Source organism: Podarcis liolepis (genome assembly GCF_965112155.1).
Source record: "Podarcis liolepis genome assembly, chromosome: 5".
In the NCBI taxonomy this organism is placed as follows: Eukaryota; Metazoa; Chordata; class Lepidosauria; order Squamata; family Lacertidae; genus Podarcis; species Podarcis liolepis.
The window spans coordinates 99,823,728-99,837,570 of record NC_139556.1 but is presented as its reverse complement, the minus strand read 5'-3'; the positions used below and the strand labels follow the sequence as shown (position 1 = coordinate 99,837,570).

Below are 13,843 nucleotides of genomic sequence, written 5' to 3'. Positions count from 1 at the left end.
AGGTTGGATGGTCATCTGAGAACAGGATGCTGGACTGGACAGGCCATTGGCCTGACCCAACGGGCTCTTCTTATAAGAAGGCAGCAGAGGGTCAGTCTTTCTCTTACCTGAAAAACTTTGGACAAGAAGCAGCAGCTTGGCAGCATTCCTCCTTGCAAATGCCAGTGTCCCAAAGGGAGCGATGCTTATCATGATTTCAAGTTTTATGTGGCCGTTCTTGGATGTTGTTGTTGTCTTAAACCCTCTTCTCTAGAGGTTTGCCAGGAGGAATGTCACCAAGCTGCTACTCACTGCAGTTCTGCTGTTGCCCCAAGCACTGTTCTGCAAGAGAAAGGTTGCATCTGTCTGCTACCTCACCTCTCCCAACACAAAATGTTACAGCTTTGCCCGGCCCCCCAGCCCAATTGCAAAGAACTTCTGAGGGCATTTTAAGGCCACCCCTCTATAAAGTGATGGAAAATGGTTGGGCCAAATGTCTTAACACAGCACTGCTTTCATTATGGCTTGTGCAGGGAAATGTCCCCTTTGGAACATGCCCAAAGAGAGTAAAAATATCAGTCAGTGTTGAAAATGAGGGTAGTGGTGGTGGTGGGGACCCGCTACATGAAAATTCTGATGAAGCAAACTGCTGCGCTCATTTTCTCTTACGTTTCATCTTGTTTCCTTCTAGAAGATCCATTGGATGATAGCGCTGAGTCTGATGATGAGGAGAAGGAAGATAATGACGAGGTAAGTTTTATAAGCTGGAAGCCTGAAAGTCTTAGGAGCTCACTGTGCCCCACATGAGGCTGGAATACTTGACCGTCATAATATCTCTGCGCCCCATAACATTTCTGGGTCGATCAATTTTGGCTACCCGTGCTAGCCAACAAAAAGTTTGTGTTACCAGCTCCTGCCTCCCAGAAGGGCAGGTTCTTGCCTTGGCCTCTTCCTCTACCTGTGGGACACAGCATGACATTGGGCAGGGGGATTTACTGCCCCTCTGTCCACCTATTGGTTTGAAGCTGCCAAGAGTGGGAGGGGTCTTGCAAGCTGGAGGTGGAGGCAGGTCTACCAAGCAAGTCCTGGGGCACCTACATCCTCCAGTTTGGAGCTAGAGATGATGGGAGCTAGAGTTGCAACTATTTTCTCCCTCTCTACACCTGATGGCTTCTCAGAGGAATGAATCTCTGTCTCCTGCTTTCAACTCTGAGCTGCAGTCAGGGAGCAGAGACCCACCGTGGCTCTGCACTTTCACCTGACGATTGCAGAGGCAAAAGAAACCCGAGGCTTCAGCTGAACTTGGTGGCTGGGTATATTTATTGATAAAAATATTTCTATACCACTGTGATGTGTGACACAGTGGTATAGAAATATTTTTATCAATAAATACAGCAATAAAATGCTGTAAAAGTTTTACAGCAATAAAAACAAAACCATACAATATAAGCAGCATAAAATAAGACTTAACACTTCACCATTGTGGCTGGATGTATTCTTAATTGCCTGCAAAGGCCTGGCGGACTAGAAAACTTCTCAGCAGATGTTTAAAAGTTGGCACAGAACCACCTCATCAAACTGCAGCGGCTTCGTGGAGAGCACTCCATAGACTGGAAATATTTTCTGCAAAAATTCAACAACTTCTCTGGGGTTTGAGCACAATTTTATCCCTAGTTACACGAACAATTAACCATATGCAGGCTAAAATTCAGGCATCCCTTCAGAATTCTTCACCTAAGGGGAGTCTTAAGTTTTCTCACCTTGGATACCACATTTGATCAGGAGTCTCAAGAGCACTTTCTGTACTGGTGAAAGCAAAACTAATAAAAACCTCTATCATAAAAAAAAAAAGTTGGCACAGAAGGCAGCGTATTCCACAGGACTGGGCCAGTGACACCGGAGGCTCCGTTTATGGGCCCAATAAATGCGAACTACAAAAGTTGGGATCCTCTGCAAACCTGTGCCAAAGTTTTGCAGTGTGTTTTTTTTTTGTTTTTGTTTATTGCAGTGAAAACCCTGTCTTTTGCCACCCACCAATTGCTTCTTAAACCTAGGGTTGATAGCTATGACCCCAGGTTTGAGAAGCAATTGATGAGTTGCTGGGGCGCTGCAAAATGGGGTGTTTTTTGCTGCAAAACACTACAAAAGTTTGGCACAGATTTGGAGGGGATCCCAAATTTGGGGGTTCATAGTGGAGCCTCATCAACTCAGGGAATGACCAGTGATGCTCCTGCGGGTTATCTGAGTGTTTGAGCTGCGGTCCAAGGGTTTGGGCGATCCCTTAGGTACCCTGGACCTCCAGAAATGGGCTTACTCTCCAAAACAAGATGGACAAAACTACTTTTGCATCTGAGATGCTATGGGGTGGGGTGAAGAGAAACTTCCCTGAAGCCACAGAATCAGGATTTGGACCTAGGTGTTTCCCTGTCCCACTGTTCCTCTTCATCCCCTCCCCAAGTCTTCTTCCTGAATATAGTCACATGGCTCATTCCATCCAGTTAGGAATCCTGTTTTGAGTGGGATGGCATAGTTTATATCAGTTCCGGTGAGGTCACAGCATGAAGTGAAATCACAAAGCATTTTATTAGCCTTGGACGGGTCACTGAAGGCAATTTGGTGAGGGCAAGTGAGGGGCAAATCAAATGAATAAATGAGCGTGTTTGCAAGGAGTGTTGAAAAAAGGGGAAGTGTTTTTTGACACTGCCAAAGCATGCCCAAAAAAGTGAAACAGTTTTAGCTCGGTCCTAATCCTTGGGCTTGTTATGTGGACGTGCTGACCTGTCTTAATTACCAGGCCAACCTGCAGAGCACGTTTTAAAGAAGATGCTCTGATAATAAGCCTCCATCCGCCCTGCTTGCATTCCTCCACTGCAGCAATATCTGGGGCATCTGTGCCAGCACGATTACAACTGGTGAGAAATTTCTGGAAAAATACTGGGATATAAATAGTGTGAAATTTGTGGGCTTGAAAGGATCATTTGCCAAAGCAAATGTCTCTGTCTCAGAGGCCTCTGTCTCATGTTCAGCAAGGCAAAAAGGACAAGCTCTGTAGACTATTTAAAGAGAAGATGAGGCTGTAGTTTGGGAATACCTGGAAATACCCAAAAGACTTAGGGCAGAGCCCACCGAGAAGGTCTCCTGTTTAGGGCCCACTGCGACTGATGGGAGGATTATAAAATATTCCTAAGAGCGCGTTCCCATTTCACCTTCCAAGTTACAGAGCACCTTTCATTCACCAGAGTGGAAAGGCAAGCAGTTCTAAGCTTTACAGTTTACTTATTTGTGTAACAGAAGTCACACACGCCCCCCCCCCCCAATTGCTGTGGGTCTATCTCTTTGGCTGTGTAGCAATGGTTGTTTTCACAGGACTGTAGATAGTATGAATGAAGCATCATTGACTGATGCATGTCAAATTTTTCTTGACCTTTCTGATCTCTAGTCAAGCAGGTTTTTGAAGCACTGTGAAGATCCGCAGAACATGTCTGATTAGCAAACATAGTGAGACAGTTGGGGGGGGCACGGGAACCCCAAACCTGAATGTGTGAAGTATGACTTGCAGACTGCTACAGTGACCCAGGATCCTGATTCTCTTTGCTTGCGTTCAGCTAGGCTGTGAGTTTCAGTTTCCTGGTACATCTTTAAACAGTACTGGACAGGTTGCCTTTTTTGTAGAATGAGGACTAAGACCTTTTTCTGGTTGGGGTGGGTGGGAGATGTTTGCTCACAGCTGACCAGCTCTTCTGCACATGGGCTGCTTGGCCTTGACTTATGGGTATGATCTGATTCAGGTCCACAGCTCATGTCTAGCATACATAGACCACTGAATCTCTTGCACCTTAATCTCCTCTTGCCTACACAAGAGGCCCATGGTGCAACTTGGCTCCTGACAGAGAGATAGTAACTTCATAGCTGAGAAGTGGTTTGAATTAAGATAGAGCACACTGCCCACACTGACTCTTTCCCCTTTGCATGTGTGAAGAGATGCATGTGTTTGACCTTTGCCCTGTGGGCAATCTGCTTTTGTTGATCAAGACTAGAGAGTTACAGTGGTGCCTCGCAAGAGGAAAATCTTCTAGCAGTTTTTTCGTCTTGCGAAGCAAGCCCATTGACGGATTAGCGGATTAGCGCTATTAGCGCTTTTAGCGGCTTTTAGCGGCTTTTAGCGGCTTATCTGCTGATCGGTTGTGCCCACCCCACGCTTCAAAAGGAAGAGGCAGAGTGGCCTGTGGCTTGTTGGATCAGCTTCTTAGCTTGCCTCCGGCCATGCAATTCACCTAATGTGCCTTTTAAGCCGATCAGCAGCTTAGAAAAAGGAGGGGAAGGAAAAAAAACCAGCAGGAACTTGCAAGACATTGTCGTCTTGCGAAGCAAGCCCATAGGAAATTTGTTTTGCGAAGCACCTCCAAAATGGAAAACTCTTTCGTCTAGCGAGTTTTCCGTCTTGCGAGGCATTCGTCTTGCGGGGCACCACTGTATTCCTTTTATGGAGGGGCAGAGGAGACGTGGGAATTCTTGAGCGGATAGACTTCTGATTGAACCAGCAAGGCTGCCACTGTCGTCTTCTGTAGTTGAATTATCCATCGCACAATAGCATCCTTGTACTCTTCTGCCACCACACCCTGATAGCCAGGACCCTCCCAAAGACCCTCCCACCGTGGAGGAGGCACTTCCAGCACTTCCTCCTATCAGTGATGTTCCTGGTGACAGTCTGGATGCCAATTGGGCACTGGAACTATCTCCTCCTCCTAGGTCATAGAGCACCCAATTGCTTGCCCAGTCTCAGGACCCCTGTCATTGGCTGCACCAAAGGTTGTGCCCACCCCACGCTTCAAAAGGAAGAGGCAGAGTGGCCTGTGGCTTGTTGGATCAGCTTCTTAGCTTGCCTCCGGCCATGCAATTCACCTAATGTGCCTTTTAAGCCTTGCCTCTGCCCCGTAATGATTTAAGCATTAACGATTTTGGCAGAGACTGAAATCCGAGTTCTCTCCGTCCAGTTGAGACCCAGGCCTTTTCTGTTCTTACCCTTGTAATTCCATTCCTCCGCTTGGGCAGGTTTAATCCTTGGATTGCAAAATGGGTTTGCAGGCCATGACCTCCTGAATGTCACCAGGGATACATAGCAGCTTCTCGCAGGATATTGTTCCTGGTTTTTGAGCAAATAGTCGTTTGTTGACACACGGCAAGCGGTTGGACCCCTTCTCCTTTCAGAATGCAGGAAGGAATAATCTGCTGTTGTGAGGTGGTGAAATTGTGTAAGGGACTGACCTGTGTCTACCAAGGTCTTAGCCCTCAAGATGAAGGATGTAGAAGCATCCTGAAACCACAAACCTACTCCCTTTGTCAGCGTCAAGAAAGGTGTGAACTTATGTCAACACATTCTTTCCGTAACCCAGGAAATAAAATGCCATCCTCCCAAACTGTGCCAAGGAGGAGGCTTTCTATTCCCGTGATAATTTTTTATTGACGTAACATTTTCTACCCCTTTCTTCTAGCGCCAGCGCACTACTTACAGGCGCCTTGGAACAGTTTAAAATCACAATATATATATATAAAATCTGTTATTAAAATGCAGTAAAACACAACAGAGTGGCATGGATCAGCTAGGGGAGTCCTCGTCAGAGGAGGACCAGGAGAACCTACACCAAGCCCCAGGTCAGGCTTCACCTTTGGGGTGAGGAGCCAGGATCCTGCAACAAGCCCATCTGCACCCCGAGTGAGTTTAGCCTCTGATACTGAGGCTGGACGAGTCCCAAGCCTGTGGGAAAGGCGGCGCCTTAAATGCCAGGGGGTTTGTTTCTGATTCTGCTTTGGAGAGCAAGCACTGCCTATGGTGTGCCATTTTGGAATTAATGAAAAACTATAGTTGGTGCTGAGCAGGAAATGGAGAAAGAAGACAGGAGAGAGGAAGGAAGGAAGGAAGGAAGGAAGGAAGGAAGGAAGGATGAGCTCACAACATTTTCGTGATCTTCCAAATCACATTTGAGCCGATAGCCTGAATTAAGTTATAATTTTCTTCTTTTTCTTCACATGATCACTCTTAGTTATGGTTGCCTCCTCCCTCCCTCCATCCGTCCGTGTCATCTTCGCCCTCCCCGCAGCAATTGAACTTTAAATTGTAATCATCTTGGGGCAGAGACCTGCCAGGTTTTCGCTTATGTAACTCTCTAAAGTGCCACCGCATAAATAATAATTGTTAGTAATTTTAAAAATCGGTCGAATTCAGCATTACGCCATGATGAACATTCTGTCTACACAAGTGTTTCAGCTTTTCAGAGCGAATTACCTCCTTTCCTCTGCTGAGCCAATTTTGGGGGGCAACGGTGGGAAGAGCCCCTTTGCTCAAGTGGGAGTCCTTGTGCAGGGCTTCCACTCCTGGGGCACGTTAATCCTGCCCATTGTTTTAATCGCTGCAGCAGTTGGTGAGTTTAATTCCTCCCATCCGCTGCACAGAGGGAGACTCACAAGGATGCTGTGTAGTATTTGGTGTAAATCAGGGAATGAAAATCATGGGCTTTGCATGTCTGCTCAATGCCTTCATTGTACAAATAGCCTGCAAACTCTGGTGGCAATTTATTTGGCTAATTCCATTTAACTGTTTAGAAAGAACATTTTGTCAGAGCTGCAGCGGAATTGAGTTAGCTTCAGTGGGGATTTGTTTGGCCGGTTTCCCTTGTATGGATCTCCTGTTCTTGTTCCTGCAAAGCTCACCTTTGCAAACAGCCCCTATTTTGGAAGCCTATGCAGATTTCAGCCCCCCTCCTTGCATCAGCGGCGGTTTACTCCCAGTGAACAGTGATACCAGTGTTCTGGGTTTATTTCTTCTGGCCTTTGTCACTCTGGAGATGACACTACAGTTTTATTGCTTTCTGCTTCCTTTCAGCATGGATTTGGGCAATTTGTGTAAAAGGCACAGTAAAATCCAAGCATGCTGTAATGGGTATGAGTTACTCGTGCGTAAACTGGTGCCTTTCTGGGCTAATTTGCCTTATTAAATCTTTCTGACTGCACAGCCCTTTCTCATTGTGGCTGCCTCAGTCGCTGGCAGAATCCGTCAGTGGACGTTTCTTAAATCTTTTCCAACATAAAAGTTGTTTGACACCCAGTCTCCTCCTCCTCTCACTGCGCGGGAGTCTTCTGCGCAGGGAGGGCGTGGGTAGCAGAGGACCTGTGCTCTCCTCACTGAACTCCAGTGAAGAGTCCTGGAGCCCTCTCTCCACTTCCCCCGTCTGCCCCCCTTTATCCCTGGTGTTGCGCTGATTGGCTTCCCCCTCTACTGAGCTGTTTCTCCCCCTGCTGCTGGGTCCTTCGCCAGCATCATCTGGGAGCCTCCCCTTGGCCTCTCACTCCGATGTCAGTTCCCTGACACATGCCATACTCAAAAGTCTGCGGCCACCTTGATGATTTACAGCGGTGGTTCCCAATGGGGTCGCATTGCCCCCTGGGGGGTGGGGTGGGATCACCTAGAGGGGTGCTAAGAGACAAGCGAGCAGCAGGGGACCTCTGAAGGGGTCAATGACTATCAGACATTGAAAAACTCGTATCACTAGATCAGGTTCACCTATTTTGTTGAATAGATTAAACTAAAGAGTTCTAATTGGATTTTGAACGAATGTGCAATTGTTGCTGGATTTTATTAAGTCATAAGCTTCCTTAGTGGGTCATGCAAACCGCTATTCTGAATAATGCTTTTTATAGGGTAGGGGGTACTGGAGATGTGTTGATGGAAGCAAAGGGGTGGTGGACCAAAAGCGTTTGGGAACCACTGATTTGCAGGGTGTCCCCCTTGCCAGCCAGCTTGCGTTGAGCTGACATAACCCCTGTGTGCTTGTTGTCTGGGCGGCATGGTTGCCCCTACTTCCATGGCTGCTTCCATGCTGCTTCAGGTAACTTCAGAGAGCAAGTGTGGCACAGGGGCTAGGAGCACCCCAGACCATGCCCTTGCTCCTTCAGAGTGAGCTCAGCCCTGTCCAGAACAGGCAACTTCTCCAACGCCCCAGACAAGGGAACCACCTCTCCACAGAGCCTCCACCGTCTTCAGATCCAGTTTCACTTTATTGATCCTGATCAGACACCAGTCCAAAACCTGCACAGCATCTCCCAACTCAGACAATACAGAGAAATAGAGCTGGGTCCCATCAGTGAGCTGATGGCTCTTTGCCTCAAATCTCCTAATGGTTGTCTTCAGTGACTTAGGGTGGTGGATAGCACTGGGGACAGAATGAAACCCTATGGAACACCATAACTTAACTGTTGTGGACTGAAGAGTGGCTACCTGCTTCTGTGCTCTGGAGATGACCTTCTAGGCAGGAGCAGAACCACGGTGACACCTTGCCCGACTAGCTGACAGAACTGTAACTTTATGTCTGCCTTAATTGCCTGATGAAGACACTGCTCGGCGTTGGGAGCCATGCGCTGCATCTCATTGGCTTTGCCTGTCACATGGTTTATTCCCGTGACCTGAGAACTGTCCCGGCTCTTAGGGGTCCCTGACTCTCTGCTTTCATGTCATGGCAGGAAGACCACAACAGCATGGAGGCCGACTTGGACAAAGACGAAGTGTTGCAGCCTCAACAGGGGGAGTTGTCGGGTGAGAAGCTCCTGACCACGGAATACTTGGGAGTAAGTAGTGGCTTTGGGTATTGTGCTTACCAAAAATTTGTATTTTGAGTTATATATCAAAAAGAGAAAAATGACAAACTGAGCATACCTCCCTCCCTTTTACCCAACCTGAAGACATAGCTCAGATTTTAGTAGCAATAGCCTAATAAGCCTTAGAATGTTGCCTTCTTTTTTTCTTTAAAAAAAAAGGCACTGATTTGCCTAATAAGCCTTCGAACGTTGCCTCCATGTGTTGGGGGAGGCGGGACAAGACTTGACCCTCTTCTTCCTTCCCACTGCACCTGGCCTTTGGACAAGCACTAGCATGGACTCAGGATGCGTCCCCCTCCTGAGGTCTCTGTTTAGTGCAGCTGATCTCTCCTCCTCGTTTCAGATTATGACCAACACACCGAAAGCGAAGAAGAAGCCGATCCCCAGCATCCCGCAAAGCATTGACGAGCCCCTCCAGAGACCTGTGACACCGGGCCATCACAGGGCTGCCTACCCAACGTAAGTCTGGGCAAACAAGCCAAAAGCTGGGAGGCCTTTTGCTTTTGACCTTGGTTCAAAGAAAATGCAATTCAGATTGATGGAAAGATTCTGACGAAATAAAACAGCATTAGACAGGACGTTGCCCTTGCTTTGTCTTTTAAAAGGAGTTTTCACTTAGAGCAACACATGCCCTTTGTCGGGGTGGGATAGCTCCTTCCGTCTCCCCATAACTAGCAAAAGCATAGTAAATCCAGGCGAAGTTATGCAGACACAAGTTGCAGGTTTTTTGCCGTGATATTTGGATTGTCTCTAGATGCAGATTTTTTGAAACAGAGTGGAATAGGCAAAGCCCTGCCTTTGGTGTCAACCTCCAGCTTTGCTGTGCATGTTCCTATAAAGACCTTGGGCTAGCCCGGCCCTCCTACGCCCTCCCTGGAGCCGCTTCCTCAAGCTACAGCTGTTAAGAGCCAGTGACTCAGGGAAAGGAGCAGGGGAAATCACGAGGCCTCTCCCCTCCTGCCCTGTGTTCCTTGCCAGATGTTAGCGTCTCTCTCCTGCCGTCGTCACCTAGCAGCATCTGAAAGGCCACAGGTTCACATCCATGCTGTGTCAATGTTTGTACAAATCTGTATGGAGAAAGAGGCAAGACCTCCATCCAAAAGAAACACTTGGAGACAATGCGTAAAGGTCAGGAGGAAGCAGGAAGAGTGCAGAGGGCAAAAGCGCAGAGAGGTGTTGTAAGGCTGGCAAGATGATGCAGATAAGCTTTGGACGCTCAAAAATGTGATATGGTATCACCATCGTCATCTCAGAAGCATAGAATTGTAGAGCTGGAACATACCCAAAGGGTCAGCTGGTTCAATCCCTTGCAATGCAGGAATTGCAGCTAAATCTGACCAATATGAACATAGTTGTTCAAAGAAGCCGGTTTTGTTTCTCAGGCTCAACAGCCCTTTTTGCATTATTACCCAAATTAGGGAGCCAGCATGGGAGCCAGCCAGAACCGCTGGGAAGAGCGGCCTGGTTTGCAGGAATGGCTGTCATCTGCTTAGTTTTTTAAGTGCCCTGGCTGGTTTTCTTGTGACATTTCCAGCCACGGTTGGTGTTTCATCTCAGCGTGCAGGGCAGGAAGCTTTTAAACTGCATAAATGTGAAGAAGAGGCATTTGCAAAATGGCAGGCTTTTCATTGCCCTTCCTAGCAGGTGGGGCTTTCTTCGTTTTCTAGGTGTTTTCGTGTACGATAAAATGAGAAGTCCTCCTTATTACAATATGGTGGATTATGCTTCTAAAAATATAGTGAGATCTAAAGCTTTCCACCTGCTGTCACTCCCTCCCTTTACTTTTTGAACAGCACACAACCACTGCAGAGAGGTAATCGCTTTCAAAAACTCTCTGCCGCTTCTCTTTCTTTTCTGCCTGCTTTTCCCCCCGCTATCACCATTTGCAAGACCTAACAGGACTTAGCAACAGAAACAGCCAGCGTGGAAACATTGAAGTGGTTAGATTTAAACAATGCGCTGGATAAGTGCCATGACATTACCCCTCTTTGCTCCTTTTTCTCTCCCCTCTCAACTTCCACTCACAAGGCTGTGAAAACTCAGGGTGGGAGAGAGATGAGATACAAAGCACTCTCAGACCCAGGCGTTGGGAAACGATGATGAAAGCATTTCCCCCAGCTCAGTACCGTAATGGTGCCTTTCCCAACCTGGTGCCCTCCAGATATTGCAGGAGTACCACTCTGGTCATCCCTAACCATTGAGCTGGCTGCTGGGAGTCTAAAACGACTGGAAGGCTCCAGCTAACTAAAGGTTGCTGTAGTAGTAGTAATAATCATAATGATGATGATGATGATGTAATATTCTATGCCAGAGACAGGCTCCCTTGGAGCACGCCATGTCACACGCAAACTGGGAAATGGTAAATAATAGCCTAAGGTAGCAACCTGTGCCCATGTTTAAGTCATTGGGCTCCAGCTCCCATCAGCCTCAGCACTTTGAATTGTGCTCGGAAACGTACTGGGAGCCAATGCAGATCTCTCAGGACCGGTGTTATATGGTCTCAGTGGCCGCTCCCAGTCACCAGTCTAGCTGCCGCATTCTGGATTAATTGCAGTTTCCGGGTCACCTTCAAAGGTAGCCCCACGTAGAGCGCGTTGCAGTAGTCCAAGAGAAGAACGATGACAGGGAGGTGCGGGCGGTGGTGGTTTGAATGGAGCAAAGAAAAAGAAAGTAGGTAAATGAGGGTTGCTACTGTCGGGTACTATGCACCTTGATTTTAAAAAGGAACTTATTAAATTATTATGTCTGGGAAGAGGCGGGCAGGGAGCGTTTGCTGCTCTTCCACAGGCTGCAAAATGCCTTGGACCAACCTTGTGAAGTCCTGGAGCAGGAATAGCCAAACAGCAGCTGCTCCAAGCCAGGCGGGTGGAGTGGCTGTAGTGTACCACCTCTGCCGCAGCTGCTGCAACCGTAGATAACATCACAAGCATTGCAATAATCCCTTGCACAGGCCTTTTGATGCGTCATGTGGGCACCAGCCCCAGGTGCCACTCCTGGGAGCCTCAGGTTTCCCCTGCCGCTTCCTGCAAAGCACATTTCAGACCTGGCAATTTAATTTGGCGTTCTCCAGATCAGGGGGAACCGTGATTTCTTTCTCAGCTGGATTTGAGGAAAGCCTTTGCCATTCGCCGGATCAGGCCCTGTCATCAGAATGCCACATCTCTGCCATTTACATTGATTTCTCAGTCACGTTTTAATAGCGTGGTAAAAGCAAAGTTCTAGGCGCAAGTGCATATAAATAGCAGCAAGCAAATGTGGAAAAGGTGGAAATCTAAAAAAAAAAAAAAAGTCCCACGCTTCCTTCACTTTCACCCTCAGGGATTGGAACTGGCAGCCCAGAGACTGTAGCTCAGGAGAAGATCATATGCGATGGCTGTGGAAGGGCCCATGGTCAATTTCCCACAACTCTGAAATATTGGTGCTGGAAGATTCCTATCCAAATAAGAGAGTTGTTACCCATCAGAATGGAGTTCAGCCTTCCCCAGTCTGGTGCCATCCAGAAACATAGATAGATAGATAGATAGATAGATAGATAGATAGATAGATAGATAGATAAACTTTATTCGCATTAGCCAACGGCCTTAGCAACATAAAACAAGCAATATATACAATTAAAAAGACAACATTGGGTAAAAAGGGCAATCGAATGACCAAGATTATCGTTCAGATAGTGGCCCTTAATCTCACTGCACCCTCGATAAACCTAGCAACCTTTGCTGTTGTCTGATCATTTTGATCTGATAAAAGAAAGAACAATGCGGCCTCAGATGGGCGGCCTGGGATGGTAAATAAGAGTGGGGCGATGATCTCTTTCCTCAGATCTTTATAAAGGGGACAGGACAGGAGAACATGAGCCACTGTTTCCAGATTGCCATCTCCACAGGGGCAGAGTCGTTTCTCAATTGGAATCTTTTGGTATCTGCCCTTAAGTACGGCAGAGGGCATCACATCCAATCTGGCCAGTGTGAAGGCACCTCTGTATTTTGGGGTAGTTAATTGATACAAATATGGTGCCAGGGAATCAAACTGAGAAGGGGGGAAAAGGCATACCAAGGACAGAAATGTATTTATTTCCTGAAATTTATACACTGGTTGATTTTTGTACAAAAAACAAAACATCAAAAAAACCCCATCAATGTGGTTTACGAGTGGGTTGCTTTTTTATTTTGGTTATGTATTTTGTGGTTTTATATTTTGATTTTATTCTGTGAACTGCCCAGAGACGTCTGGGCATAGGGCGGTATATAAATTCTAATAATAATAATAATAATAATAATAATAATAATAATAATAATAATAATTTATTATTTATACCTCACCCATCTAGCTGGGTTTCTCCAGCCAATTCTCTATCAATTTATTTTACTTATAAAATAAATACATAAAAACAACTTTTATTATTATTATTTTTTAAGTTTTTATTGTTAAAATAATTCAGCATTAATACACACATATTGCGAATATACAAACATACATTTCATACAATCCTTAAAAATGTTCAAACATACCTACACTCAATCCCACAGATAATTCCTTTTCCCATCACCATAAAAACAATTTTTAAATGATCAAAGATAAAGTCAACAATTGACTAAAAACAGATCGAAACATACGTTCACATTCTTCATTTCTGGGCAGGCTTTTGGCTATAAACAACAATGTTTTTAGCAGGCACCCAAGAGAGTACAGGGAATGTGTCTGCTTGGGGTCAGTAGGCAGGAAGTGCTGCCACACTAAAGATTTCTTACAAAGGAGGAATGGGTATCGTGTGCTACCTAAAACTGTGCTAGTTCCTTACATGGAAGTGGTCAGGTGGATGTAGGTGGGGTAAGACAATCTTGCAGGTAAACTGGTCCCAAGTTGATGAAGGTTTTGTATACTAATAGCAACACCTTGAACCTGGATTGTTTGGAGCTGCAGTCCGAAAACCTATGGGAGGGAGCCACCAGATTAGGGAAGCCTAGAGCAGACCGTAATGAGCTGATGGGCCAATGGAAGACTTCCTATAAGGCAGGTGCAGGCATTCAGCTTACTATAAAAGGGACAGAATCAAACAGAAATGTAAATCTTGATCTGACACAGTGGAATGAGTTGAGAGGAGGCTTTTGCCCAGCTTTGCTAAGGAGCTGCGTACATAATCCCAGAGTTCTCCTCCGCAAAAATGTCCTGACTTTGGTAAACAAGGGGGAAACTGCACCGCAAGGCTGCTTTGGTG

At 46.5% G+C, this 13,843-nt stretch overlaps 1 protein-coding gene and 1 long non-coding RNA gene across 9 annotated transcripts in view; one reads left to right on the top strand and one right to left on the bottom strand.

Annotated features, from left to right (window-relative positions):
* The window catches only part of LOC310707503, a 211,864-nt gene that overhangs the window by 67,797 nt on the left and 130,224 nt on the right, over nt 1-13,843 (bottom strand). The gene's annotated exons all lie outside the window — the stretch shown is intronic.
* Nucleotides 1-13,843, top strand: part of ARMC9 (armadillo repeat containing 9) — an 88,987-nt gene that overhangs the window by 58,905 nt on the left and 16,239 nt on the right. For all 8 annotated transcript variants that reach the window (XM_083504063.1, XM_083504060.1, XM_083504062.1 and 5 more), the window contains 3 exons: nt 671-729; nt 8,494-8,598; nt 8,972-9,087. In XM_083504063.1, coding sequence (XP_083360189.1) covers nt 671-729; nt 8,494-8,598; nt 8,972-9,087 — 280 coding nt within the window. The remainder of the gene's footprint in view (nt 1-670; nt 730-8,493; nt 8,599-8,971; nt 9,088-13,843) is intronic.